Source organism: Aulonocara sp. 'chitande type north' Nkhata Bay, linkage group LG3 (assembly GCF_057382095.1).
Source record: "Aulonocara sp. 'chitande type north' Nkhata Bay isolate Kocher_YH1m ecotype deep benthic linkage group LG3, A_spYH_male_GT1.1, whole genome shotgun sequence".
In the NCBI taxonomy this organism is placed as follows: domain Eukaryota; kingdom Metazoa; phylum Chordata; class Actinopteri; order Cichliformes; family Cichlidae; genus Aulonocara; species Aulonocara sp. 'chitande type north' Nkhata Bay.
Window position 1 is genome coordinate 36,407,853 of NC_141346.1, and position 14,790 is coordinate 36,422,642.

General features: G+C 36.6%; 1 protein-coding gene across 1 annotated transcript; it reads right to left on the reverse strand.

Moving 5' to 3' along the window:
- Positions 1 to 277: 277 nt before the first annotated feature.
- On the reverse strand, positions 278 to 11,539 carry LOC147335411 (Fc receptor-like protein 5). Its single transcript, XM_086278878.1, has 9 exons — positions 10,566 to 11,539; positions 7,795 to 7,830; positions 7,327 to 7,593; positions 5,724 to 5,990; positions 1,910 to 2,188; positions 1,590 to 1,709; positions 1,438 to 1,453; positions 1,216 to 1,358; positions 278 to 983 (listed from the first exon to the last, which is right to left on the reverse strand). Exons 1-8 carry the CDS (start codon positions 10,600 to 10,602, stop codon positions 1,217 to 1,219), a joined length of 1,164 nt encoding a protein of 387 aa, XP_086135004.1. The 5' UTR covers positions 10,603 to 11,539; the 3' UTR covers positions 278 to 983; position 1,216.
- Positions 11,540 to 14,790: the final 3,251 nt, after the last annotated feature.

Sequence of the window (14,790 nt, forward strand, 5' to 3'; positions counted from 1 at the left end):
GTGAATTCAACAGACAGCCTGCAGCAGGCTCTGCGCATGTGCAGCTCAGCAGTAAATAAAACAGCTTCCCAGATTTGGCTACATCTGTGACTTCAGTAACACTTTAACATAAATACTAGTGAGCATAAGTGATGTATAAGCAAATATTGACTTAATCTCTCATAAAGCTTTTCTCCTCCATTACTACACTTTAGTGTGTAATTTATAAACATGGGCAACTATATTATTCTTTATTAAAAATATGTATGTAATATGCTTAAGTAATGTCTGATGTTATAAATGATGATGTAATGATTTTTAAATAAAGTATTACATGAAGTACAAACCTATTACTATGGTTCATGGGGTCATTTTGAATTACCATTTGGAAAACAGAAAATGTTATAGACTAAATTTAACATTACAGTCTCCTGCAGTGGAAGCTGCTGTTAACCTCTTGTTGTTAGTTTGGGAATAATCTTACACACTGAACCAAAATCAACATAAAACATTCAAATGTAAAAAAAACTTTACTCTCTACCTTCTAACTATACACGTAGAAAATTATAAATTAGGAAAAAAAACAGAAAAAAAATACATGAAACATATTTATTGCATTTAAATTCATACAGTACCGATCATATCATTTGTATCAATTTAGACCAATAAAGATATTTGTTGTTGCCCATACCAGTACGTCCTAATGTGAGTCGTCCTATCAGATACTAAAGATCACGTTTCAAACTTTCTTCTCACTGCTCTTGAAAAAGTCTTTAACAAAAGTTTTAAGAATGAATATAAGAAATACCTGACTATAACGTACAAAACTCAAATATGAATATACCTCCATTTACTTTTTGCTATAAGTAAGTATATGATATTATGATTTAATATTGTAAATGTACATAAAGCTGAGCATGTCTGATATTTGGGCAGCAGAGGAGCAAGAGTGGCTTCATAAAAAGCTTCTTCTTGGCTTTGCTGCTACAGCTCTCCTCACTGACCTGTAAGACAAGCACAAAAAGACAAAGTGATTGGGTGGGATTTCCAACATGTAAAGATATTATGAGCTGAAGACATTTAATAATGTGAAGAATAAACCAGCCTGCATGGCAGCAGAATTACTGAGAGAGAGTAAAAACATGAGAGAAACTGTTTAGTTTGGTGACATATAGATGGACAATACCATACTGTACAATAACAACATCATTCTGTATATGAAGCAGACAAACTTACCCTAAACTCTGAACGGCCCTCGATGTGTATAAGATCGGTTTAAGTGCTGACCAGGATGAACAGAGTCGTACACATGAGTTTCATCCTGGTTGACTCCATGATTTGTGGAGGAGCACGGACTGTGACTCTCAGACTGGATCGACCTGAAACAGGAAATAAACACAATAAACTCAAAAGTAACTGATGTTTGTTTAAAATAATAATAAAAAGTATTTTACCAACCTGGTGAAGCAGGAACCTGTGAAAGAGACAAATGTTATGACACATGTTTGTGATGTGAATTGTTCGATCAGAATACATGTATATGTGTGAATAATTAAAGTGTGTGTAGTAAATAAACTCTCTAATACAGCATGAAAAGAAGAGGCTCTTACACTTGGACTGTCTGCAGCGATACAACAAGAGCAGGAGAATAATAATGAGAGAGACTCCACAAACCAGTCCAACCATCAACCACACAGGAGACGAAGAGCTGTCAGCTCCTGACACAGTTACTGTAACAACAAACAAAAATTAATTATTAATCAACTTTTTTATGTTTAATATTTCATAACATAACTTTATAAAAGATCCAGTTCATCTGTTTTCCTTGACTAGATTCTGAGTCAACCCCTGCTGTGTTTAAATGACTTGACCCTCCACAGTGAACACATCAACACGAGCCGAGTCTCTTAAAATGTCCTAACAAACTCACAGGTTTTGTTAATCTGAACTTCTTGGCTGTACTCTGTGTAGTAAACTGGGTTTCCTCTTCCTCCTCTGCACCTGTAGAGTCCTTCCTGTGAGACACTGATTTGTCCATTTGAGTGGAAAACTGCATCTTGTGTGGTCAGGGCTTCAGAGTAATTTCCATCTCTGTACCAGTAGTATTTCCATCCAGATGATGATGATGGGTTCACAGAGCAGGTCAGGGTCACACTGCCCCCTACTGGAACAGCTGTGTTATCAGCTCTCAGTTTGGCCTTTGGTTTATCTGCAGTTCAGATTAGACAAAGAAAAAACAAATAAATGACTCAATCTAAACAATTTAAACAACTAGATGGAAATGGTGAACATAAACAATAAACTGTAAACTAATTTAGATTGACACTGTGAAACTTTTTTATTTTCTTTGATGTATTTAAAAAGTAATTTGTCATGGTCTGTTGACTCTGTGTTTAGGTTTTTGATTCTTTAAGATTCTTTTATTTAGTGGTTTTTCATGGTTTTGCCTTTTCTATTTCTAGTTCCCTTTGTTATTCCTTAGCCCTTAGGTTTGTGACTGTGCCTCTCGTGTTCAGACATTACATAATTAAGGATGCATTAATAACCACCAGTGTTGGGGAGTAACGGAATACATGTACCACCGTTAGGTATTTAAAATACAAAATATAAGTAACTATATTCTGTTACAGTTACCGTTTAAAAAGGTGGTATTTAGAATACAGTTACTTTGTTGAAATAAATGGATTACATGGCGGTCTTTTCCTGTTTCATATTGTCACGGGTCAGGACTGTTTGGGTTTTGTTTGACTGCTATGTTGTGTTGTTACAAGCGGCAAGGTTATGGTTGCCTTGGTTACAGGGTGATGCGCTCTCGCTGTAGTGATGGGATTTCCGACTCTTTTTAGAGAACTGGTTCTTTCGGCTCACTAAAAAGAGCCGACTCTTTCGGCGTTAACTGAACTTCCAAAACAGAGCTACCTAGATCACTTAAATTACACAATTGAAAGCATAAGTGTATTGTTTGTATATTTATACACAAGCACTCAAATATATTCAAATTATTTAAAAAAAATGTTCATTTACCTTTTACTTTTACACACCAAATCTGGTCGTTGGTACTTCTTGGCTTGTGTGGCCATTAGGTAACAAAAGCTCAACACTGCCCTTAGCATCGTGGAGCACTTCTGTTGTGTTTTGTACGTGCTTCTGAGTTTTTACGTGTTTTGGAATTTTTACATGCTTCGGGGTTTGTACGTGCTCTGTCTCTAACGGCCACCATAAGTATACTTTTATTTATTCACTCCACATAAAATGTAATAAATAAATCATATAATACAAAAACCAACTATTTACATTTCAACTTTTAACTATTAAAATTTTCACTTTTTCCTTTCCAAAACACTGCAAACCACAACACAATTAAATATAAATAAAAATATGAAAACAAAAAGAAGATGCATATTCTCTGTCATATAGGCCTGCATGAATAAACATTCTGATTTCTTTATCATCTGCAACTGAAAATAGTTGTGGATGATTGCTATGCCTTTCTAATTTGATGTTATTGTCCCTGGCTCTCTTTCCCTCCCGCTCTGTTCCTGTGCTACTGGGAGTGTAACTACTGCCCCTCCCCCTACTTCCCAGCAAAGCACAAGGCTCGCGTGCGGAGTGAAGCGGAAAAAAAGTGCGAGAGAGAGGGTGAGAGAAAGAAAAAAAAACCACGGCTCGCGATAAGGAGACGACTCGCGTCGTTCACTTCAAAGAGTCGGCTCTAAGAGCTGCTTCGTTCGCGACCGACACATCACTATCTTTCCTGGGTGACAGAGCACCTTTTTTTTGTTGTTGTTGTGCTAAGCTAATAGGCAGAGTGTTACAGGCATAGCCCTAAAGAATGTAGCCTCATGGACAGTGTAGTCCGTGCAGCAAGGAGAGTGGACTGCCATACCCGTTATGTGTCTGTGAGGGGGAGGAGGGAGAAAAAGGAGAGTGGAAAAGTACGAGTTGTCATCGAGCAGAAATGGGAGCTGGAAGCATGTAAATATAATAATAACCACTGCAGCCAAGAAGAGTGCCTGACGAGCCCGGTTGTAAGTAAGCTATTAAGACTCGACTGTACACTGTGTTCGTGTTTTCCTCCGAAACAATAAGTTCCGTTGGAGCAGCCTTTCAACGCCTCTCTCTGTCTCTCGCTAGCAAACTTGACCCAGACAACAAAGTAAAGCTATTTTTCGGCTACGAGCCCGACAAAGAACCTGACATATAAGCCAGAGGTCCCTTTACTACGGTTTGGAGCTGCAGACCTTCAGTAATAGTAATAAATCACATTCATGTAGTTGTAAACAGCATGAATATATATTAAGTAATCCAAAGTATTCAGAATACGTTACTGTCATTGAGTAACGTAACGGAATATGTTACGAAATACATTTTTGGGGCATGTATTCTGTAATCTGTAGTGGAATACATTTTAAAAGTAACCTTCCCAACATTAATAACCACCACATGCAGGAGACTCTGACAGCACTGAGCAGCTCCTTCAGTGGCAGGCTGTGGCACCCACAATGTGGGACAGATGTAGGTGTTTCCTTCCTGCTGCTGTCACACTCCACAACAAAGACTTTGCAGCTGACCAAACACACACATCCACACATGTGCAATAACACTAAGTACAATTCTCTTTCTCTGACAACATTGTATTTTACTCAGTTGTATATAGCATTTGTATTCTATTGTTTATAGTATTTTATTTTATTCTATTCTATTGTGTACGGTACAGTGGTCCCTCGCTATAACGCGGGTCAACTTTCGCGCCCCTCTGTTTCGCGGATATTTTTTGTGCAGCTTTCATGCTTTTTTATTTTTATTTTTTTATTTTCAGCGCATTGTGTTCTGCGTCCTGATTGCCTGTAGACCATTGTCAGTCAATCTCGTGCAATGTCTCCTGTACAGAATGCATTCAGCTTGTCAAATTTACATAAATCTTTGATTGCTAGTAGTGACTCTGAAGTGCTGTACTGTAGATTTGTAAGTTTTCTCCCCAACAAACACAACAATGTTCATGAAATGTTTTGTACCATCAAAGGCAACCTCAGTATGCTAGCCTCCTACTGTAGGTGAATGGTGGCGGTGAGCATAGTAGTCATATCAACAGTAATATTATTTTGATGTTTTTCTTTTGACTTCCTTCCCTCGATTCTCCTCCATCTGCTGCTTTGCCCTCAAGCTGGTGTGGCTCCAACCCTGAATATTTTCACTAAAGCTCCAAATCTGATTGGCTTTGTATTAAACCCAGTCATGTGTCTGTTTTATTTTAACAAATGGCAGTGCTTTATGAGATCACAGGCCAGAATGACTTATTCTTTCTTATAAAAATTGTAGATTTGCTGCTATTTGTTGGAAATTATCATTATTATTATTAGTAATAGTAGTAGTAGTATTTGTATTTCTGTTTATTTCTGTAATTATTGTCCTCAGGTGATGTAGCATCGGGGTAGTATTGCCGTCACTATACCAGGTGAAAGGTTCCACGGCTGGACTCCGAAACTCTGAATGTCACATCATTATTGTGTGTCCACTGTGTGGTTTCACCTCCTTCCTGCACCTCACATGTCAGAGTGATCGTCTCACCTCTGAATATCTGAGGCCAGTTGGGTTGTTGTTTTACAACAACTTTATTGGAAACTGTTTACACATATTAACAGTTGAGATACAAATAGAAACATGAAATCAACACAGAAAACTTAACATTGTATGTTTGATAATCATGAGTGAATGTATATTTCAAACTAAATGACTGAACTCACAGGTTATCGTAACAGTGACATCATCACTTCTATCACTGTAGTAAACTGGGTTTCCTCTTGTTCCTCTGCAGCGGTAGATTCCTCCTTGAGATACTCTGATATCTCTGTTTTGTTGATCTCTGATTTGAAGTTCAGAGGTTGTTTGGGTTCGTCTGAACCACTCATATTTCCATCCATCAGAGCTCTGCACAAAGCAGGTCAGTGTCACACTGCCCCCTACTGGTATGATTGTTGTTCCTGCTGTCAGTGTGGCCCTGGGTCTATATGCTGTTATGAAAAAGAAGAGAGGACAATGTACACCTGATCCATTATAAAGATTTAAAAAATCCTAAATTTTAAAAGATTTTTTTTTTTCATTTGACTCAAATTCCAACAAAACAAAATCTCCAAATGTTTTCATTATATTCTAAGGAGCTTGCAAAGAAAAGCGTCTGGACTTCTTTGAGTTGCTTGAAGACGTTTCACCTCTCATCCGAGAAGCTTCTTCAGTTCTAAGGTCAAATGGTGGAGAGTCCCAGATTTTAACCCCGGGGGAGTTTCCCCCCAAAGAGGGACAAAGAACCCCTGATGATCCTCTACCTAATCACATGAGCCAAGGTGTGAAAGCGGGTGTGGGTCACATTCAGCCAAGGTTTTGGGTGAGCTCATTGTGAAACCTGGCCCCACCCTATCATGTGATTTCCTGAGATCAGATGGCCCAGGATGTGAGTGGGCGTTAAGGTGTCTGGGAAGGGATCTCAAAACTGGATTATAGATCGCACACAGTTGGTGTCGTAAACCACCGCCTCTGTTCAAAGATGGTTGCTCACAAACCATCTGTCATGGTTTGAAAGAGGAGTGAAAGAAGCCATTTGGGGGGAAACTCCCACGGGGCTTAAATCTGGGACTCTCCAACATTTTACCCTAGAACTGAAGAAGCTTCTCGGATGAGAGGTGAAACGTCTTCAAGCAACCTAAAAAAGTCCAGACGTTTTTCTTTGCAAGCTCCTTAGACTACGATGACCTGGATGACTGAGAACCTTCACAGACATGTTTTCATTATATTGTTTTTTTCTTTCCTAGCAGTTTAAGACATTTCAAATGTTTGCCATTTTTCTGTCTCAACATGGTGACAGAGCTGCAGTAATTCAGGTTGTAGATCTCTAAATAAACACAGTATAAATGTTTGTCCAATCTCAGGCCTGAAGAAGTCACACTGGATGTAAACTAATGCAGTTCACTGTTGAAGGAAACACAATGATGGGTTCAGAGGGATCTGCCTGGTTTCAGGTTTAGACAACAGAAACATCATCACCCTAAATTTTATGAAGCTTTTGATGCTTCTTCTTCTCCTTATTTAAAATTAATTTAATCCACAGTTATTCTTGTTATACATTAAAATACACACGTTTAGTAATAATGAATGACAGTCTGTGAGTTTTGTAATACTGTGTATACTATGAGCAAAGTAACCAGTAAAATACAGAAGTTCTTGTTAAAGTTTCTAGTTTCAATGTATCAGAAAAAAACAAGTTTCAGTGACAATATTCATTAAATGTCAGAATTTTATGATTCAAATGATTTTCAACATGAATCATCACATTATTGGTCATTGAGGACTTACCTAATACAGTTATAGAGACAGTGTTACTGATCTTTGTATAATATGATCCCTTCATGCGACCAGAGCACTGATATTCACCACTGTGACTTGAATATTTAATTTCTAATGTGTACTCTTTGATTGTGCTGTAGCGGATTAATTCTCGACCATCCTTGTTGGTTTTGTATTCCCAGTCAGTGTCTTTTCCTTCATTCATGTCACATTTGAAGGTAACAAACTCTCCAATGAAAAAATTGGACCAGCTGGGTTCAATAGTTAGCACAGCATCTAGAATCCAACACAACCACAAAGTTAACAACCTGAAAAACATTTATGCACGACACAATCTGTGACAGTACGTTCATACACTGTTCATATACTGAATAATAAAAATATAAAACACATGTGAACTGTAATTAAGATTTATGTAGTATTTTAAGATGAATATTTAACAAATAAATTAAATAAAAGTGAAAACCTCTCAGTCACCTTGAGCGTGTCCAGTGCAGAGGAGAGTACATAGCACTACAATAAAGACAGAAACTTCAGACATTATCAAACTAAAGACACTCAAATGTGGCTGTTATCGCCTAGGGATGTAAGGAGGTAACATCAGAGACAGCCCCAGTCAGTGTCAAAGGTTTGGGCTTTATTAACAGAGGCAAACACAAAACACACACACAACAGAAAACCGGCAGCGGTCGTGTATTTGACCTCACATGTAGGGAAGCGGCCAGTGCCTGTGTCAGCGCTAACACCCTAGTCACATATCAAGTGAAGGGTCATAATCAGAGTCTCTAGAGGTAACTGGGGTGTGTGTGTGGGGAGGGGGGGGGGTGGCAGCCTCAGCACCTCACAAAGTGCCTGTTTCGCTTGGCACATCATCCTCCTTTTATAACCGTGGAATGCCAGGACTGCCAAAATGAATGAATTAAATACACCGTTAAATAATTAATTTAATGTGTCATTAATTAATTAAAATTAGAATTTATAAATATGTATTTAATTAATTAATTATTGACACATTTAATAGTTTTTTGACACATTTAATTATTTATTTATTTATTTCACATTTTAATTAATTATTGACACATTTAATTAATTATTTCATGGTGTATTTATTTATTTCATTTTGGCAGTCCTGGCCCTAGAATATCTTTTTTTTTTTTTTTTTTGAAGTCAGAAATCCAAATCTTTATTAAAAAACAGGCGGCGGTTACAAACAGGAAGACAAGCAGTCCATCAAACAGTCTACAGGGATGGCCCTAGAATATCAATATGACCCGTGAATTAGATTCGTATGACCATTTTATTCGTTTGATACTACCGACACTGTTAACCCTGGGTTAACATAACGTGCTCCAGTGTGACATTAAACTTCAGTAAAACTATGCAGTTATGAAACGTAACTTTAATCTGAGCCAAACCGATTTGCTCAGTGTTAAATAAAACAGTGAAGTAAACATGACCCAGCAGACAGAACCTGAGTAAATTAAGTCCAGTGTTCATTCGTTTTAAAGCTGTGTGCCAGTGACCAGATATCAGCCGCTGATAAAGTGCTCTGTAGTTTTCTAGGTGTCCATCGCTCTCGGTTTAAATTGTGTTTGTCGTCTGTAACCCAGGTCAGTCACTGTGAGGGAAACACAAGCACCAGCAGCTCTGAACTAAAAAAAAACCAACTAATTTACTTGTGCACAATATTGTGACGACATTACGTTATATTGAACTTTAGCTGCCCACGTTAAACAGTGAATATCACCAGGTAACGTGGGCGTTTCCTGAATAAGCAGCAGGTGTTAAACAGCCGACAGGTGAGCAGGATGTGTGCTAGAGCGCTGAAGATATCCTGGATATGCTGACCTCGCTCTGAGGTGTACAGGGCTGCAAGGCAGCAAAGTGAGCTTTCAGTTTACCCTCATGATCAATATTCACAATAAAAATATTTGTCGAAAAGCATAAGGTCTGTACGTGTTTCATAGTGTCTAACAAGCTTTGTACAGTTAAAGCTAATGGTTACTACATGACTGAAACACCAACGTTATCTCTTTTAACCCTTGTATGGTGTTCGGGTCTGTGAGACCCGTGTTCAGTTTTTTTCAAAAGAAAAATTAAACAATTAATTATTTTTTCACGTGTAAGTGTGTTGTGTCTTTCCACTCACTCCACTTGATTATAACTGATTTATTTATAACATTTTATATAAAAGAAAAACGAGAAGCACATTAATTCATAAATGTGATCTAACAAAGGTAAAGGGAAAAAATTAACCATGTTTGCTGTTCATATGTCTTGTAATTGGGATGAAGTAAACATCTGTTGAGTAATTTAACATAAAATTGTTTGATAGTGTTAATTTGGAAAGCCAAAACTCTAGCGGGTCCACCAGACCCATGAACACTGGCTGAGTAACAAAAATACGAACACCACACAAGGGTTAATGAAGTTTATGCGTTTATACACAGGTCACGATGATTACTGAACAAAAAGCACAAAGATCTGATGTTAACTTTAACAATGTTAACTTTATCACACACTTTGCGGTGAGACTGGGCGCTGAAAATTATTTAATCGTGTAGTTAATTTATTCATTTAATTCATTTTGGCAGTCCTGACGCCAAAATGAAATAAATACATCATGAAATAATTAATTAAATGTGTCAATAATTAATTAAAATGTGAAATATATACATACTTAATTAAATGTGTTGATAATTAACAAATTAAATATGTCATAAATATGTATTTAATTAATTAATTTAAATTGTTATTAATTACTGACACATTTACTTAATTATTTAACGTTGTATTTAATTAATTCATTTTGGCAGTCCTGGCATTCCACAGTTCCTCATTGTGTGAGGCATATAAATAGAATAAATAGTCAGTTTATGATCTTCTTAAGGGACAAATGCCATTAGGGTTTAAACTCAAGTCGCTTTCCTAACCAAGCTTCTTAAATTGCTTGGAGTCTTATCAGTGTCTAGTATGATTGGTTACATTTTATATTACAATACAAAATGCATCAAATTATCACTGATGGAGAAACAAACCTTTCTTAGATAAACTAAACCAGCTCCACTCTGATCTGAGTCAGTGCACTCAAATCTAATCCAGTCTACAAACAACCATGTTGATAACAAACATGAGTCCTCTGATCACATGACCTGCAATGGTACAAATGACTGATGCTCTGTTCTTCTTACTAAAACATGTTTATGGATCAGTATGAATCAAACAATAGAAGTCAGTGATGAACTCACAGAATAGGCCCAGCTCACAGAGCAAAGTGGCTCCCATCCTCACATCCAGCAGTGACACGTCTGAAAACTTCTACAACTTTCTGTAAAGAGAGAGAGTGAAGCAGCAGCACAGCAGATACCAAAGAGCTGAGAAGGAAACAAAGAGGTTTTAAAACTTCTCTCTGCTTCCTTCCTTTTACACAGAAATAACAACTTAACAAGGTCTGACCATGTCTGTCAGATTTTTATGAAAAGGCCTGTAATATGCAGACTAAACTGACCAATAACAGACAGACAGTACGTTTTATTACACATATGTATAATTTTAATAAATATTTACAAACCTCCAAGCGCACATATATATGAATGAAAGATAATAATTATCCATAAATAATCTAAACAGTAAAACCAAACTCCTCTCCACCTGCACTCATAAACTGCTGGAACTAATTAAATGTGTTTTTGCCTCTGAAAATTAATTTGAACACACTGGGAGATTAAAATAAATTAACAAATGAATGTCTTAAAACTTGACTGAATGAATTATCAAAATTGGTGCCATTCAAACAACGACAGAAATGTACTTACAGAATAACCCCGTCATGCAGAGCAAAGTCTGCCATCATCACTGACTCTGATTCACTCTGATGTGATGCAGACGATCACAAAGTGTTTTGTATGAATAATAATAAATGCAGAAATAGAAGCTGCACTTAAACCAGATAAGATCAGATTTTCATCTCTCTGTGCTTCTTTCGCTGTTACACTAACCTCAAACAGTACCTGTAGCTTTGACTACAGCAGTTGTTTGACGTGAGTACATTTCCTGTCCATTGCAAACACATATCCGCTTCTTTCACATGTTGTGTTTCATGTCTTTCTCTATGATATATAAATGTGTTGTTTTCCTTCAAGTCAGGAAGTCAGTTTTTGCCTTTTTCTTCTTTGAAAACTCTCAAGTCATTCTTGAAGTGAAACACTTTTAAGCTGCAATGTTCCTCTTCTGTCAGGTTTTGTATGGTGCCATCTATAAATCTAATATATATATATATATATATATATATATATATATATATATATATATATATTAGGGGTGCAACGATACTCGTATCGATATTGAACCATTCGATACAGTGCTTTCGGTTCGGTACGTATATGTATCGAACAATACAACATTTTTTAATTTATTTGATCAACTTTTCTTCTGAGGATGCTGTCTGTGTTGAGAGCTCAGTGGATCTGCGTTCGATTGCTCCGCCTAGGGTGCACTGTCGAGCGCAGATTCACTGAGCGCAGCGCAAGCTAGCAAGACAGAAGCTAAGCTCATTGCAACATGGCAAATTGAACCTCCCCCACCCTCATTCAGATCTGGCCTTTGGAATTATCTTGGTCTTCATGTGAAGCATGACCCTGAAGGTAAGTGTGTCATGGACAAAAGTAAAACAGTACGTTGGATATGCCACGCAATGCTCAATTACATGGGTGGGAACTAGTGTGTTAGCGCAGTTAGCTCGTTAACGTGTTGGCCGTCCAGCCCCACGCACGGGGCGATCCGTGGTAGCTCGTTAACGGAGATTTGCCGTGTTGTGGCGTTAAGGTCAATTCAGCTTAACGCTGACAGCACTAATGGGAACACAACGAATATGACTGCACATTTACTCCGACAGCATCCTAGTGCAAAGACAAGTGGAAGCAGACAAAAACAACAAGCACGCATGCTACAAACTTTACCCGAGTCATTTAGACAGCCGTTAGCACATGATTCTCCTCATGGGGACCTGATATGTTTAATATGCTCCTGAGAATATAGCCCAGAAGAAGCGTATAGTATAGCTTTTATTTTGGAAAGAGAAATTTTTCTGTAATAAACTCTCTTTTCCAAAGATGAGTGATTCCTCAATCAGATAGATTTATTATTTTATCCCTTTGTTGTTTCAGCAACATTAAATTTAAAAACTGTACGTTTGAGTTAAAATATATATTTATTATTTTATTAAATGACAAATTAAAAAAGCATGAGCATTTTTTGTATCGAAAAAATATCGAACCATGACACAAAAGTATCGAACCGAATCGTGAATTTTGTGTATCGTTGCACCCCTAATGTATATATACATTAGGGGTGTGTCACAGTTCGATATTTTTTCGATATAAAAAATGTTCATGCTTTTTTAATTTGTCATATATTAAAATAATAAATATATATTTTAACTCAAACGTACAGTTTTTAAATTTAATGTTGCTGAAACAACGGCGTCAACACGTTAACAAGCTAACTGCGCTAACGCACTAGTTCCCACCAATTGAGCATTGCGTGGCACATCAGACATACTGTTTAACTTTTGTCCATGACGTGCTTACCATCAGGGTCATGCTTCACATGAAAACCAAGATAGTTCCAAACGCTAGATCTGAATAAGGGTGGGGGAGGTTCAGTTTCGGGTAGCGTTGAGGCAGTTGCCATGTTGCAACGAGCTTATCTTCTGTCTTGCTAGATTGTGCTGCGCTCAGTGGATCTGCACTCGATAGTGCAGCCTAGGCGGAGTAGTCGAACGCAGATCCACTGAGAGCTCAACACAGACAGCATTGTCAGAAGAAAAGTTGATAAAATAAATAAAAATTTCGTATTGTTCGATACATATGCGTACCAAACCAAAAACACTGTATCGAACGGTTCAATATTGATACGAGTATTGTTGCTCCCCCTAAAAAAAAATATATATATATATACATATATACATTGATTTGGCTTGATATATATATATATATATATATATATATATATATATATATATATATATATATATATATATATATATATATATGTTCTTATGCAGTGCCCTTTGCACTGTCTGAGACAGAATTAATTAATTAATTAATTTATTTATTTATTTATTTATTTATTTATCTATCTTTTTAAGTAACTGTTAGTCTGATGTATCTCTCTCTCTCTCTCTCGTTCTCTCTCTCTCCTTTTTTTTTTAGCTTGACCTCACATTTATACTGTATTTTGCATATAGAAGACCGCTCTGGTGAGTTGTAATCTAATTTGTTCTTCATGCACAGATCTTCCTATACCCTTCTCATCTTTCTTAAAACTAAAAATGTGATTTTTGAGTCATTCTGGAGATTCTTTACGTTTTTATGTTGTGATGCCGACCATCAGACTGAGGTGGCAGGTATGAAACTGAGAAAGGTCTGATTCACAGCATGTTTTATTTATGTATTTAATGCCCGTTGGATAATGGAAATCACAGGTGTATTTTTATTGCTGTTTAAATAGTCACAGGGTTTCTAACTTATGAAGTATCAAAGTCTCACCTTTGTTAGAGTTTTTTATCTTTGTAGTATTTGCTTTTGATTGTTTACAACAGGAAATATGTTAACATCCTTCCTCCATACTTCATAAAAAGATATAAAATATATTTGACTGTTAGATTAAATATTATCATGCAGCACTAAAGTGAAAAAGCTCACTTAACCTCAGAATAGATCTGTGAATGTTCTCACTTTGTGCTGGAAATATGTTTTAAATTTGGCTGTGACCCGAAACACAGGAAATGACTCACTGTGTGGCTGAACTGAAGCTAAAGCTTAAGATGAAATCTAAAGACAACATTTACATTCACAGTTACATTTATTATCTGACGGCATAGCAAAGTAACATTAAGTACTAACACATTTAATCTGAAACGATTATTTGTATTACTTGGACATAAACGTACAGACTAGACCTGAACATCTGACTAAAGGTCAAAAAATAGTTAAGAGAATCCAAATATGTGATGTGAAATTTTTGTTTTTTTTAAAGCTGCATGTTGTGGATCAAGTTTATGTAACTCTACCATGTGGAAATGTAAAGTATGCATTTCTAGTATTTAACTTACAAATGTTTTGAATTACATCCTTCATAAAACTAAAGAAATAAACTGTAAACTTATGTATACTTATGTATATTGTATACTTCCATAAAACCAGTTCTACAAAGTCCTGCCCTCTTTCCAAACTATTTAATTGCATGTATAACACCCCATCAGAAGATGTTGTGGTGTATTACCAGCAATATGACTGAATTAACTCTGAACGGTTACCAACACATGATACATTTTTTATTGTAATGTGTAGTTTGTTTGTTTTGTTGTTCTTTTTTTTCCTAAAACAAATAACAATTTAGCAAATTTGTTGTCGGAGCTCAAAACAGAGCTACTGTAGAGGTAGAAGTATTCTTTTTACTGGTTAACTGTAT

Excerpts from the sequence above, each read along its gene's own strand:
- LOC147335411 (XM_086278878.1), bottom strand. The coding sequence starts at position 10,602 with ATGGGAGCCACTTTGCTCTGTGAGCTGGGCCTATTCT. Across the intron at positions 7,831-10,565 it reads CTGTGAGCTGGGCCTATTCT|TGCTATGTACTCTCCTCTGC; the intron begins GTGAGTTCATCA and ends TCTTTATTGTAG. Across the intron at positions 7,594-7,794 it reads CTGCACTGGACACGCTCAAG|ATGCTGTGCTAACTATTGAA; the intron begins GTGACTGAGAGG and ends GTTGGATTCTAG.